The sequence below is a fragment of the Anabrus simplex genome, chromosome 1 (assembly GCF_040414725.1).
Source record: "Anabrus simplex isolate iqAnaSimp1 chromosome 1, ASM4041472v1, whole genome shotgun sequence".
Lineage (NCBI taxonomy): Eukaryota > Metazoa > Arthropoda > Insecta > Orthoptera > Tettigoniidae > Anabrus > Anabrus simplex.
Genome location: NC_090265.1, coordinates 1554888500 through 1554904936, shown reverse-complemented (window position 1 = coordinate 1554904936; position 16437 = coordinate 1554888500). Strand labels below are relative to the sequence as shown.

The window sequence follows — 16437 nt, the reverse complement described above, 5'->3', positions numbered from 1 at the left end:
ATACATTTTTTTGAAGACAGATTAATATTCAATCATACCTTTTGTCAGTTGTAATGTTATACATGATACATTTTTCAATATCTTAATTTAATGCAATGCATAATTATGAAATGGAAGATGTCCAGATTTCCCAATATTAAATTCAGTTCATGAAAAACATGTTATTCTATGTTCTTCCTGAAATAGCATACTCACTTGCAGAACCTTTTGACAATGGGGCCCATCCCTTGTCCATTACTGAGAATTGCCGCTCGCACCTCCTGCAATAATTTGTCTGTATGGAGAAGTGCACTACCACACTGTGTCAGCTTCTGACGAGACAACTGCAATTTAAACACAGTCAAGTTATAGAAAATGTTTTTCTAATTTCTTTGGATAATGAAAATTATTTGGGTCACTGGTATGAGTGGCAATATTGCTACATGGAGGTAAACAGAATGAAATCACCTAACCGAATCCTCTCTACACTTCTGATACCATTATTTAAGAAAGGAAGTAGAAGAAGTGTACCAACTGTAGAGACACACCGTGCTGTCACACTGCCTTATGGTAATGGAAAAAAAAATCATAGAAAAGAGACTAGGAACAATAACAGAACATTAATTCAAAGAAGAACAACATGGTTTCAGATACAACAGGAGAACAATAGACCTTATCTCTGCATTAGACAGATGATGGGAAAGTAATGCAAAAGAGGGAAATACCTAACTGTTGCATGAAAGTTGTGAGAGGAGTGTGCAAGTGGAAAATGACAGGTCAAAATGGTTTCGAACAAGAGAGGAGTACAACAAGGCAGTTCACTGCTCCCACTACTCTTCATTGCACTCATATATATTATTATTAAGGAAATGAAAGTGGACACTTGTGTTTTGAATGGATTTATTTTTGCTAATGATATTGATATCTGGGGAGAGACAGAGCAGGAGGTACAGAGGAGGGTGGATTGTTGGAGTCACAAGTTTAAGGAATGTAAGTTAACTGTGAACAGGCAAAAGATAGTGGAAATGAAAATTGAGTAGAAGATCCACTCACTGTAACCTCACACTTGAGGGAGAGAGAACAGAATGTGTGAAAACCTGAGCTATTTTGGAAGAGTTATCTTCAGTAATGGGAATGTTAAACTAGAAGTACAAAACAGTGTCCAAAGGATCCAACTTCTTCTACCAAGTGCAGAATCTAGTCTGGGACAATGTTCAAATCATACTTTCATTTTTGCTTTCGTTCCATACCCTGGGCCACATAGAGGGTAACATCCTCTCTCCAGCCAGGAGATGTGTGGTGATTTGCTGTGCAGTGAAGAATGAAGGATGAGGGAGAAGGGATTGTCGATGGTCTACAAATAGGAATAGTCCTGGCATTTACTTGGAAGTGAGAATGAGAAACCATGGAAAACCATTCTGAGGAGAGCCAATAGTGAGCTTTGACCCACTTGCCTCCCGAATGCAGAGCTGTTAAGCTGTAGCCGCTCAACTCGATGAAGCCATACCTTCTGCCAATCATGGCATATAGCTTGTAGAGTTGTGTATTAAATACATGAGATATTAGTAAATTACAAACAATGTGAAATGCATTTTATAAAATCAGCTATTCAGAAGATGAGAAGGGACAGAATCAGGAATGTTTACATCAGAAGAGATATGCAGTGAACTCAACAGTGGAGGAAAGACTGAGAGCTGCATGGCTGAAATGGTTTGGCAATGTAAAGTGAAACCAGGAGATATGGATTTCCAGGAAGTACACTGACTGACAGAGCAAATGCAACACCAAGAAGGAGTGGTCAGAACTTTATGCAAATTGCAGGGTAGACTGACGTCACTGGGGTATGCTCATGATGTGAAATGCGCCGCTGTGCTGCGCACGTAGCGAACGATAAATGGGACACGCCGTTGGCGAATGGCCCACTTCGTACCGTGATTTCTCAGCCGACAGTCATTGTAGAACGTGTTGTCGTGTGCCACAGGACACGTGTATAGCTAAGAATGCCAGGCCGCCGTCAACGGAGGCATTTCCAGCAGACAGACGACTTTACGAAGGGTATGGTGATCGGGCTGAGAAGGGCAGGTTGGTCGCTTCGTCAAATCGCAGCTGATACCCATAGGGATGTGTCCACGGTGCAGCGCCTGTGGCGAAGATGGTTGGCGAAGGGACATGTGGCACGTGCGAGGGGTCCAGGCGCAGCCCGAGTGACGTCAGCACGCGAGGATCGGCGCATCCGCCGCCAAGCGGTGGCAGCCCCGCACACCACGTCAACCGCCATTCTTCAGCATGTGCAAGACACCCTGGCTGTTCCAATATCGACCAGAACAATTTCCCGTCGATTGGTTGAAGGAGGCCTGCACTCCCGGCGTCCGCTCAGAAGACTACCATTGACTCCACAGCATAGACGTGCACGCCTGGCATGGTGCCGGGCTAGAGCGACTTGCGACTTGGATGAGGGAATGGCGGAACGTCGTGTTCTCCGATGAGTCACGCTTCTGTTCTGTCAGTGATAGTCACCGCAGACGAGTGTGGCGTCGGCGTGGAGAAAGGTCAAATCCGGCAGTAACTATGGAGCGCCCTACCGCTAGACAACGCGGCATCATGGTTTGGGGCGCTATTGCGTATGATTCCACGTCACCTCTAGTGCGTATTCAAGGCATGTTAAATGCCCACCGCTACGTGCAGCATGTGCTGCGGCCAGTGGCACTCCCGTACCTTCAGGGGCTGCCCAATGCTCTGTTTCAGCAGGATAATGCCCGCCCACACACTGCTCGCATCTCCCAACAGGCTCTACGAGGTGTACAGATGCTTCCGTGGCCAGCGTACTCTCCGGATCTCTCACCAATCGAACACGTGTGGGATCTCATTGGACGCCGTTTGCAAACTCTGCCCCAGCCTCGTACGGACGACCAACTGTGGCAAATGGTTGACAGAGAATGGAGAACCATCCCTCAGGACACCATCCGCACTCTTATTGACTCTGTACCTCGACGTGTTTCTGCGTGCATCGCCGCTCGCGGTGGTCCTACATCCTACTGAGTCGATGCCGTGCGCATTGTGTAACCTGCATATCGGTTTGAAATAAACATCAATTATTCGTCCGTGGCGTCTCTGTTTTTTCCCCAACTTTCATCCCTTTCGAACCACTCCTTCTTGGTGTTGCATTTGCTCTGTCAGTCAGTGTACTTAGAGAGGATGGTGCCTGGGAAAAGACCAGTCGGATCTCCCAGGAGGAGGAGATTGGACCAAATTAAAGAAGACCTAAGAAAAAGGGAGAGATATTGGGAGATGTAATGAAATACGTTTACAAAGACAGAAACAGATGAAGGCATATTGTTCTCACAAATCCTACATCTACAGATGATGATGATGACTTTTTTATATGAAGATGAGTTAGTCTCTGGTATTTGTAATTACTGAGATGAACATTTCAAGGAGGTTGGGAACAGAGACAATGAATGAATTTCCGACAAAGAACTATGAATAATTGTAGCAATGCTCCAACAATATTCAACATAAAATTTAAGCATCATGCACAGCTACCTGATATGAAACAAGAACATGATACGCCAAATTGGAGTACCATTTAGAACAATAGGGACATGAACTGAAAAGGTCCTGAGTGTCTCATATGAGTCCTATCAATCTGTTCTACTAAGTACCTCTTCTCTCTCCTCAAATTTGGCCAAACTGTTCTCCTCTTGCCAACTTGATAGAGGATTTGTTCAAATGAGGTCTGATCTACCCATCTCATCTTCAGCATTCCTCTGGAACACTACATTTCAAAAGTTTCTAATTTATTCCTTTCTGCATGTTTCATTTTCAAATAATGTCATGCTTGACACAAAAGTCTTCAGAAACAGCTTTCTAATAAGTATATTTGAAATGAGCAAATTACTTTTGGTAAGGAAGGCCTTCCTTGTTTAAGTTAGTCTTAATTTTATCTCCTCCTTACTTCTGCCATCATTGGTTGTCCTATTACCCACGTAGCAATATTCACCTACTTCCTTTAGGACTTCATTTCTCAATCTGATATTTCCTGCATTACTTATTTCAGTCAACTGCATTCCATTACCTTTTAGATTTATCTCTTTTCATCCTGTACTCTTTCTCTGAGGCTGTATCCATAACATTCAGTAATTTCTCTAGATCCTCTGCAGACTCAGACGAAGTAATCCATTCTACTGTAAATAATTTGTGTTAAAATTTTACACATGTAAAGTACTAAATTTATGATCTGGTAGTTTTCACACTTTCCAGCACCTCTTTCTTAGGTGTATGGATACCAATATTCTAATTAAAATTGGATGGCACTTCTCTTTCTGATATGTCTTACTTTTTTTTTTTTTAAAGTACGGCCAGTATCCAGTATTCGGGAGATAGTAGGTTTGAACCCCACTGTCGGCAGCCCTGAAAATGGTTTTCTGTGGTTTCCCATTTTCACACTAGGCAACGAGCAAACAAAAAACAAAACTTTTTTTTGCTATTTGTTTTATGTCACACCGACACAGATAGGTCTTATGGTGACAATGGGATAGGAAAGGCCTAGGAATGGGAAGGAGGTGGCCGTGGCCTTAATTAAGAAACAGCCCCACCATTTGCCTGGTGTGAAAATGGGAAACCACAGAAGACCATCTTCAGGGCTGCGGACAGTGGGGTTTGAACCCACTATCTCCTGGTTGCAAGCTCACAGCTGCACGCTCCTAACTGCACGGCCAACTCGCCCGGTGATATGTCTTACTAGATGGATTAGTGTTACCCTGCTGATTTCTCCAAAGGCAGCCAATAATTCAAATGGTGTATCATTCATTCCAGGCATCTGATCTTACTTTTATTTACATCTCTGAATGCTCTATCAAATTCTGACCATAACAGGGTCTTTCAATCATTGGCACTGACAGCTTTCTTTTCCACTTCTTTCCCCAGATACAGTTGCTGAATGTGTATTTGCTATCTTTCTGCCATATTCTTTCTCTGGAAGTGGTACTATGCAGTCAGCTCACTCAGTGACACAAAGAACAGGCAGAATATATGTTCACAGAAAGCTCAGTAAGAGGAACATTATCTGTACATTTGAAGTGATGATTACTAAGAAGCTGGCAATCATTGTGAGTCGATTTGGCTTCACATATTTACATGGACAACTTCTGCTAATATAAAAATGAATTCCTGATACTGATATCGAAAGTTGATGGTTGTCTGAAGGCACTTATGTACCAGAATGCAAGAAAACCCAAAACATATAAAAAATAATAATATGAGTAAGTGAGCAAAACAAAATTGTTAAAAATATAAGAATATTTGTAAAACAGTACATATGCTCTAAACACAAACTGGAAAAAATTATAGTAAGGTTAGATAATTAAAAGTAATCCTTCTGTCTTTTGAACTTGCTCATTCAAAACCAAATGCTTAACTGCCCAGTGTGCACTCAACATACCTGAGACATTATGTCATGTTTGTACTTAACTGATAATTCACTACTGTAATATGTTTTATCAGGACCAAATATCAGCAGTAACGGAGTCAACCTCATTACACTTTCCATCTTAAATAATAAATTGGGAAGCTTCAGCCCAAAAAGAAACAGTTAAGGTATTCCAACAGTCATTCATTTTCTTGAGGAAAGAAGCTTGTAGGAAGTAAAAAGAACCTTGACAAGCCTGAAAATACAAGCTTCCATAATTCAAAAATACAGTAGTTTCTGACACCAATCTGTCATCTAGTACTCAAACAGGTACCAGTATTTGTTTACAAAAGAGACAATATAATTTCTACATACTGTCATCTATAATATGAAATTTGGTTTACTTTAAGTGACTTTTGCTACCATTGATTTTATTTTTATACTTGCTGGTGATGTTCTTGATGAGATTCATTTGAAAAAGCACCAATATCAAGGTCATTATTTCCATAACCAAAGGCAAAGGGTTTAACTCCTCAAAGAATTAGAGTATCAGGTAAAGAAAGGAGAGAACCATGAAAAGTTCCCAAAGTTTTGAAAGCCAAATAGTGTATGTTGGAAATGAACAAGAGTTGACCTAAAAATGTCTGATACAGAGGTTGAAAGACAGAAACCTGACATAAGGGAAAACAATTCTAGAATCAGCATGCAGATCTTTCAGTTGTGAGCCTGCTTTCACTATGAGGATATTTGTTCTCTAATTGTGATCAGTTCTTACGTCACAATAATTCAGTACTATATTTAGAAAGAATCTGCCTTATATTCCTGGACTGGAAAACATTTGAGATGACCAGGGAAAGTGAAGGACACACAAACAATTCTTTATCGCTATTGTTCACTTAGAAATTATAACAGTATACGTACCTGAGCCCTCTGGTAAGCTTCATTGTCTCCATTGTCCAAGCATTTTTGGATGAGTTCATCAGGCACCAAGTCAGCATATTCAACGGCCTCATTTTCTTGAACCATTTCATTGACATGGTGATTATTGGAACTAATCTCTGCCACAGCAGTTCCTGAGATGATAAGGATGACAAACGCTAATTACATTTATCAAAGAAGTTAATACAGAGCAAACATCATAAATGTCCGGTAATAATAGCTATATACTTTTACCAAATAAAAATTTGTATTATCTACACTGTGACATGCCAGGGTTCTTCCAATAAATAAAACAGAAAAATTAGGTAAACAGATGAACATAGGGATCAACAAGCAAGGTAGGTGGAAGCTTGTAATTCAAGTAAACAAGATTTCACCCCCCCCCCCTTTTTTTTTAAATATTGAATGTTATGCAAGAAATATCACATTAACAGGAGTTTTGATCTAAGATAGAGGTTGCGAGATGTATCAATATATTGTAGCATAATAACTGAAATGTGTGGTCCGAAGTGCTGTTCAACATACGTGCAACAAACATATGTTGATTAAAAATTATAAGCTACGATATAATATCAAGTCACAATCAATCAGTCTATCGATCACTACTGATCTTCATTTAGGGCAGTTGCCCAGGTGGCAGATTCCCTACCTGTTGTTTTCCTAGCCTTTTCTTAAATGATTTAAAGAAATTGGAAATTTATTGAACATCTCCCTTGATAAGTTATTCCAATTCCAAACTCCCCTTCCTATAAACAAATATTTGCCCCAATTTGTCCTCTTGAATTCCAAATTTATCTTCATATTGTGATCTTTCATATTTTTAAAAACACCACTCAAACTTATTCGTCTACTAATGTCATTCCATGCCATCTCTCCACTGACATCTCGGAACATACCTCTTAGTAGAGCAGCTCGCCTCGTTTCTTCCAAGTCTTCCCAGCCCAAACTTTGCAACATTTTTGTAACGCTACTCTTTTATCGGAAATCACCCACAAAATATCGAGTTGCTTTTCTTTGGACTTTTTCCAGTTCTTCAATCAAGTAATCCTGGTGAGGGCCCCATGCACTGGAACCATACTTTAGTTAGAGTCTTACCAGAGACTTATATGCCCTCTCCTTTACATCCTTACTACACCCCCTAAACCCCCTCATAACCACTTTACTTGCCGTCATGTTATCCTTAGCTGCCTCCTTTGCTAGATTCAGGTTGTTTTCACATTCCTTAACAACTGCTTTAAACCCATCCCACAGTCTGTTTACATTTTTATTTACCGTTTACCACTGATGATATTTAATTTTTTAAAACTCCCTCATGCCATATGATACTGCCTAATAGTTCTACTTTTAAGACCTTCTTTTCTATCACATTTACTTTTAACTACAACCAAAACAGCTTTGTGATCACTAATACCATCTATTACTATGGTTTCTGTATAGAGCTCATCTGGTTACTTGGAAGGATACCATTTTACATTCCTCAGAAGTCTGGCAGGTTCAAGAATTTATTTTACATTAAGAAATGCCGCACAGAAGCCCATAAGAATTCTCCTCTTAATAAAATTCTGAAACTTTATAATACATTAAATACATATAATTTGGATATCTTTTTCATGAATCGAATCAACTTTGAATTGGCGTGTGATACTTTCCTATAATGCACATACTGTTGAATATTACCTCTGTTTTCTGTATATGTTTTTATTTCATTCTTCTAGTTGTTCTTTTATTTCTCTTCTATTTGAATTCACAGTTTTCAAATGACCTATAAATTAAACACTTTATTTCTCTTTTAGAATATTATTTTGGATAATGTGTCATGTGTCATGTTTAATACTAAGACTGTATAACTGAATGTGTTACTTTGTGTTAGGCACCACTGTAAAATAGTAATTATTAATGTAGTAACTGTATATTTTTATTGTGTTACCAACTTTGTATTGTTTGGGTCGTTCATTGTATTTTTTGTATTGTCTTTTTTCATTTAATGTTTAGTAGTGTAACTATTAATTTTACTGTATATTGTAAACATTGTAATTGGGCAAAAAGCCTGTTATGTAAATAAATAAATAAATAAATAAATAAATAAATAAATAAATAAATAAATAAATAAATAAATAAATAAATAAATAAATAAATAAATAAATAAATAAATAAATAAATAAATAAATAAATAAATAAATAAATAAATAAATAAATAAATAAATAAATAAATAAATAAATAAATAAATAAATAAATAAATAAATAAATAAATAAATAAATAAATAAATAAATAAATAAATAAATAAATAAATAAATAAATAAATAAATAAATAAATAAATAAATAAATAAATAAATAAATAAATAAATAAATAAATAAATAAATAAATAAATAAATAAATAAATAAATAAATAAATAAATAAATAAATAAATAAATAAATAAATAAATAAATAAATAAATAAATAAATAAATAAATAAATAAATAAATAAATAAATAAATAAATAAATAAATAAATAAATAAATAAATAAATAAATAAATAAATAAATAAATAAATAAATAAATAAATAAATAAATAAATAAATAAATAAATAAATAAATAAATAAATAAATAAATAAATAAATAAATAAATAAATAAATAAATAAATAAATAAATAAATAAATAAATAAATAAATAAATAAATAAATAAATAAATAAATAAATAAATAAATAAATAAATAAATAAATAAATAAATAAATAAATAAATAAATAAATAAATAAATAAATAAATAAATAAATAAATAAATAAATAAATAAATAAATAAATAAATAAATAAATAAATAAATAAATAAATAAATAAATAAATAAATAAATAAATAAATAAATAAATAAATAAATAAATAAATAAATAAATAAATAAATAAATAAATAAATAAATAAATAAATAAATAAATAAATAAATAAATAAATAAATAAATAAATAAATAAATAAATAAATAAATAAATAAATAAATAAATAAATAAATAATTAATTTGATTCTCAATCATTTTTACAAAACAAACTTAAGTGTCCAAACAGTGTCAAAAACGAAGTGGGAATAGCTGCTCATCCAATCGTTCAGTTCAGTTTTATTCTGAGTTTGAGAGCTTTAGTATCGTGTATGCCCTCTGTAAGCATTTATCACAGCCTGCCACCTAAGTGCATACTCCATGCAGGTCTACGGAGATCATTCTGCAGTATTTGTTCCCATTCTTCAATGAGAGCTTATGAAAGTTGCTGGAGAGTATGGTGCAACAGGATGACCAATAACGCGTTTGTCAAGCATGTCCCACATGTACTCAATGGGATTGAAATTGGGACTAGCCGCTGGCAATTCCGTCACTTGAATGAAGGACATTCCTGGTGTTGCTCACTACATGCACCTTGTCATTCATGAAAAGGAATTCAGGGCCAATAGCATATGCAGCAAGCACAACATGGTCTAACAAGATCTAGTTGATGTGCTCCCTGGCAGTTAAGACGGCCATCGACAATGACAAGATGTATATGGCTGTCAACATTAATGCCACCCTCACAGAACCATCATAGAATATTGTCCGAATATGTCAACTTGCTGTACAATATTTAGCAAGTAATGCTCACCAGGGCCTCTCCATACAAACACATGGCCATCACTGACCACTGACATTTACGCACTGCAAGTTTAATGGGACCAATGGAGTGACTTCTCACAACACTTCGTTATCGAAAGATAACAATACGTGCCTACCAACTTCAATCACGGTTTAGAGGAGTTTCCTCCTGTTCAATCAGAAACTAAGCTCCATAAGAACTTAAATAAACAGTACCAATTTTACATATAAATGTCCAATCATTCACAAATCTTCTTCAAATTACAATGCAGTGTTAAAGGTAACAACTTGTTCCCAGAAGAGGAAGAAAGGAAGACAACACCTAGCCAAACCTTTCCCCAGTACACATTATCCTTCAAAGATTGAAATGTTACCATGCTGTTTTAAGAGTCACCAAACATTTTATCAGTGTTGAACTCATTTTAAACAATTTTAATTTGCCTAATGTTTACTGTCTGTATCAGTTTTTACATGCACACTTTTTAAGTTGAAGATGTCTCACATATTGAATTAGATGTTAAGCTAAATCGAAAATAGAGGTTAAGCTAAACTTATGTAATAATAGAATAGCCATTAAAAAGTATTAGAAGGTGGAAATTATCTCTAAAAGCTAAAGTTGAATTTAATGCCAATATGGAACCTTACAATGAAATTTATAAACAGATATCGGTTCTCATTTTGGGTTGTGATGTGTCAATGACCTTATTCAACCTGCTTGGTGAAATGATCTGTTTTGTTGTATTATTCCATAACCAATAAACGAGAAATGGGGAGACACTGAGGTCCTCGGCAACATCACGAAAAGTTAACCCTTTCTGGATCAAAGTGACTGCTCTTGCAACTTGTACATCATTAAGATATCTCACTGTACATGCTCAAAGATATACAAACATCAGAAAAGACAACTTCAGTCTGTTTACTTGCTATGATATACAGATATTCTCTTTGTTTTAAGGGGTCTCCTGGCACTGCACTGCAGAGCTAAGACTGTAGAGACAGTATGAATGACTCAGATGTTTCCTGCTTCAAAAATACAAGGTCTATGCAATAGGGCCACTGTTACCAATTGTGTCAAAAGTATTGTAACATACCAGACATTCAAAAACACTTTCCGTTAATTCTTTTGGACAGTGTATTTTATTCTGAAGAACATGTTTTTATGATTCACAAGTGTTAACACAGTTGGCTCATCAAGTTCATAGGCAAAATTACTGGGTGTAAAATAGTTTATTCTCTGTAAAATAAATTTCAGATTACAAGTATTCAGCTCAAGAAACCAAATATGGAACAAAGGTTCTAATAGGAGAACCATTAAATGACATCGGACACCAGTTAAATTCTTCTAAATTATATCTTTGGCATACTTCACAAGTAGGAGGTCTACATTATATGACTGTATATAAAGAACTACTAAATTGTTATAGCCATATAAAACGAATGTGACTCCTTATTTCTTGATTATGTGGTCTAAATGTATGCACGTTTTTTGAGTGAATATTCAGTGATCTTTCACCCTTATTGTTCATAGTTTATATGACATGCTTACTGAAAGGTATAAAATGACATGGAGAGAATTATTGGGTGGAAATGTAGTCAGCAGTCTGATCTATGCTGTCAACTTTGTCTTAACAGCTGCTGTGGTGGAAGATTACTATCTAATTTCTTGAAGCTTGAAAAGAAGAGCAGTGAGTACAATATGAACATTAGCATTTTCAAGACTAACATGATGTTATTTGGGTAGAAAGGTAACAGGACTGAAAGCCAGACAGGGAATGTACATTGAAACAGGTGGATCATTTCAAGTACTTAGGATATGTATCCTCCCACGATGATAGTATAGTAAGTAAAATAGAAACAAAGTTTAGCAAAGCTAATGCAGTGAACTGCAGTCTTAACTATCTTTACATCTGGTTAGATAGCTATGTGGATCAGTAGTCGAGTGTCAGCCTCTGGATCCCAATATAGCAAGTTCAAACCCTGCAGAGGTAGTTGGATTTTTGAAGGGCGGCAAAAAGTTTATTCGATACTCCACGTCATACGATGTCAGCATATAAAAGATCTCTGGTGACACATTTGGTGTCAGATAGAATTTCCTCACTCCTCATCAATCTCAATTTTTCTACATCTATTTCTTCTCAGCCCTAATGAGCTTGTTTCTGCTTCTCCAGTTTCATCAAGAGAGCAGACTTCAATACTCATTAAGGGGCCATCTTGGCAGATCTTCAGTATTGATATGGGAAGTGTAGGATATGAAGAAAGCTGGATAAATACAAGAAAAAGGAAGAGACAAAGCCAGGTGCACTTTATCATTTGTGTTTTCAAAGTAAACTAAAGGTGTTTTGTTTATTTGTAGTGAAAATATCTGTATATATCCTCAAAAATTAAAAATTACTCTGAAAATACAATTGCAGCACTAAGATGAAGTTTGAACAATAAATGGCATTCATGATACCAAAGAATAAGATGAATCCTATGAACTCAATGGTGATTTTCTAAATTTCTACTTTTCCTCATACAAACAAAGCTTATGTAGTAAGGCAATAGCATGAGTGGGACAAGGCTTTGTAAGATACTCATGAATTTGCCCAAAGTTGAAATAGATCATACAGCTTATGAATGTGTGGATTGAGAAATATTTTCTTCAATTAGAATTGGCCTCCAAGGCCTGAAATTAATTGAATTGGCCTCCAAGGCCTGAAATTAATAGGAAGTGGTAAACATTGAAGTTAAGGAGAATGACTGTAAGAGATCCAGCCCAAAGGACAAAGGATTACAGAGTCACTTTATGTAACAAAGATCCATTCCTTTTTAACACCCAATTGGAACAAATCCTATAGAGATGTCTTATTACAGGCTCAATATTCATTAAAGCTCTGACAGCTCTATCAATAGAGGCGTTGTGTCTAGCAGTCTTCAAAAATACAAAAGATAAATCAAAGAAAATGCTGAAAGGATGGTAAGAATAAGTTATCTTTACAATAATTATCTAAACTATTTTCAAAGATAAGTATGAAAGATACAAACATATCCATATTTAACAATGTTTTCTTTTCCTTTCACCACTAAACATAGATTAAAACAAATTCCCTTTGTTCGCCAACTTTCAGTTTGTAAGATTGTAGAATTACTATTAGAATGACTTGTTTTTGCTGTTTTTAACTTACCAATAATTGTCACTAGAAGTAAGAGAGACTTCATGGTGTTAGTCCTGTGTGACATATCAGTTACAACTAAGTTTCATCAGAGTGACTGGTCAAGCAGGCCACATGATGAACTTTGGATCCAGATAACCCGACCTCACTCTATGGACAGCCAACAATATTGGCAAGAATTTCTGCCCTTGTCCAAGTTCATCAACTTTTTACTATAATATTTTATCACTCTAAGTTTGCTTCTTTTAACATTACTTGATAAAATGTACCATACATAAAGCTGAATGTTACAAGAAGTCAATATGAACAGAACTACTAAGATTAATGTTTGGCACTATAATTTGGTAGGATTAATGGAAAATATGGAAAATATATGCTGGTAAAAATTTCTGGATTTTGAAAACACAGTATTACAACATACTGTTTTAAGTATGATTTTTTGCTATTGTTGAAATGATACTATTGCTTTTGAGGGAATACGATAACCAGAGAGGTTAATGACCCAAAGACATACACTGTAATACAAACACCAGTGATTCTCTCCACTTTCAGAATAGTGCTTCAGAATTCAGTGAATAAAATAATAGTTTTTACTTAGGCAACTGGTCTCATAGGGTTGGATTATAATCACCAGAATGTTTTCCACTGATTGTCATGTAAACAACAGCAACATCATTATCAACATCATTTATTTTCTCTGGTGATATGTTTACAGTGCATTGTATCTTCTGGATGGGCTAGAGCATTTTTTGCTTTCATAGCTCTGTCTCAGTTTTATCCTTGGCTTTGACAATATGAAAGTGAGTGACTGAGGTATGAGCAATGCTAGCAATGCCATTTCTTATATAACCAGTCCCTGTGATGAATGTTGTGAAGTCATCACTTATACCTGCAGGTGATTGCATTTCAGTGGGCTTGGCAGAGTGATAGGTAATAGCACTTCTAGCCCAGTGCGGAAAGCAGCAGGAAACTACCTCACTCTTCATTTCCATTGTATACCTCTTCAGTGATGCCTAGGATGTCTATGACTGCTGATGGTTTAGCTGTTAGGGGTCCAACCAGCCTTCAGACTGAGTACTACACAGGCAGATAATGTTTATCTAAAAAAATTCTAAAGATTATTTTGATTCCTTTAAAAAACAGAAAAATGACATTTTATAGGTGTGTACCAGAGAGTCTGTTCATGGATATGGATTTATTCCTCATTATCATCTCTTAAACAATTTGTGTATTTTAACTGCATGCTACCCTGGTGTACAGTATCTCAACTAGATTAATAACTGCTTGAAATGTGACTGACATGTATAACTTACCTGGTGTTTACACACTAAAATGCAGTGAATGTCTCAAATTCCGCACTGAACAAGCATACCAAATTTTTAAACACAAATTACAAAGCATATCAAGAGCATTCAAGTATGTGCATTTGACTTCCTATGCAAGGCATGAAAATAAAACAACCACAGAAATTCTCCAAACAGTGTTGGTGATGGTGATGATAGTTGTGTTAAGGGGCACCCTAAACAAAATAGAACAATATGGAAAGAAAAACCACACACACAACTTTGCTACATTGCAACAGGCTGTTCTTTGAATTACACTTATAACCTTTCCTGAAATCACACTTTCATCTACAAACAATATTGTGTCCCTTCATATACTTTCATGAGTTCTTTGTATTGTCCTTCATGAATCATTCATCACAATTATATACAGTTTTTTTTTTTTGCTAGTTGCTTTACGTCGCACCGACACAGATAGGTCTTATTGCGATGATGGGACAGGGAAGGGCTAGGAGTGGGAAGGAAGCGGTCGTGGACTTAATTAAGGTACAGCCCCAGCATTTGCGTGGTGTGAAAATGGGAAACCACAGAAAACCATCTTCAGGGCTGCCAACAGTGGGGTTCGAACCTACTGTCTCCTGAATACTGGAAACTGGATTGTATTGAGTAGGTGGTTGTTAATAAAAGAATTTTATAATTTTAATACTGGATACTGGTCGCACTTAAGCGACTGCAGCTATCGAGCTCGGTATTATATATAGTAAAGTTGAACATACATTTAATAGTTTCAAAATAATTCAATAATTTGATATAGATTATGGAATTGGTTTATACAAAAAGGATCAAGTGTGATCAACTTTGTCAATTACAACTTCTTCCTAAGCATTGTCCCGCTTTGGTGCAGGGTCCACTGCTCTAATCTTGGAACAACACTTATCATAGTCATGTGCATCCTTGGGATGGGAGCTGATGATGGATTTCATATTTGCACTGACTGTGTCAATCCAGGGCCGATTTCGTCAACAATGGGGACACCGACCGTCAACTTCTAGATGGTGAGTGGCACTGATGACAGTGGTCGATGCATTACTAATTATATATCAATTACAACTGTATGTTGTTAAGTGACAATAAAATTATTCTATTCCCTTCTCAAAGCAACAATATTCATGGTGCATAACCACAATTCAGATCACATCATGGCAATTTGCCTATACAAGGGTATGGCCAGACTTACAGAACACATTTCTTGGCCAGACTTACAGGACACATTTCTTACACATAGAAGAAGAAGAAAATATGTTACAAACAGGGTCCAGAAGTGTTTTATTTCTGTATTAGATCTCATTTTTACAACTCTACATAGTACATTAATCAAGGAAAACACACAGGAACAGAACATACCAGCATATCAAATGAAATGTTCAAAATGCTCTCCATTAGCATTGACACATGCATCAACCCAACATTGCATTGAATTACTGCACCTGGAATTCAATGCAACTGCAGGTGAAATGAAATGGAGTATGGCTTTTAGTGCTGGGAGTGTCCGAGGACATGTTCGGCTCGCCAGGTGCAGGTCTTTTGATTTGACACCCGTGGGTGACCTGCGTGTCGTGATGAGGATGACATGATGATAAGGATGACACCTACACCCAGCCCCCCTGCCAAAGAAATTAACCAATGATGGTTAAAATTCTTGACACTGCCAAGAATTGAACCCAGGATCCCTGTGACCAACGGCCAGCACGTTAACCATTTAGCCAAAAGAGAATTACATGATAAACACTTTCACTGTTGTGATCGCTCCAGTAAGTATTGCAATGGGCATTTTCCTGCTCTTCAAATATTTTTGTTGTATAGTGTTTATCTTTCTACATCCAACTCCTTAGCTGAGAGCTACTGGACTAGACAAAAGAGTATTGAATGGGTGGCTAAATTCCTAGGAGACAGAACTCAGAGAATTAGAGTAGGTGAAGTGTTCTCTGATCCTGTAATGATTAAGAGGCGGGGTCCTTCTGAAAGGCAGTATTACTGACCTTTGTTTTCTTGTATATATATAAATGAAATGAGTAAAGAACT

The 16437-nt window shown here is 36.0% G+C and overlaps 1 protein-coding gene across 1 annotated transcript in view; it reads right to left on the bottom strand.

Annotated features, from left to right (window-relative positions):
* Positions 1-16437, bottom strand: part of LOC136858508 (uncharacterized) — a 144577-nt gene that overhangs the window by 15340 nt on the left and 112800 nt on the right. Inside the window, exons 7-8 of the mRNA XM_067138105.2 lie at positions 6308-6459; positions 196-323 (exon numbers count right to left, since the gene is read on the bottom strand). Coding sequence (XP_066994206.2) covers positions 196-323; positions 6308-6459 — 280 coding nt within the window. The remainder of the gene's footprint in view (positions 1-195; positions 324-6307; positions 6460-16437) is intronic.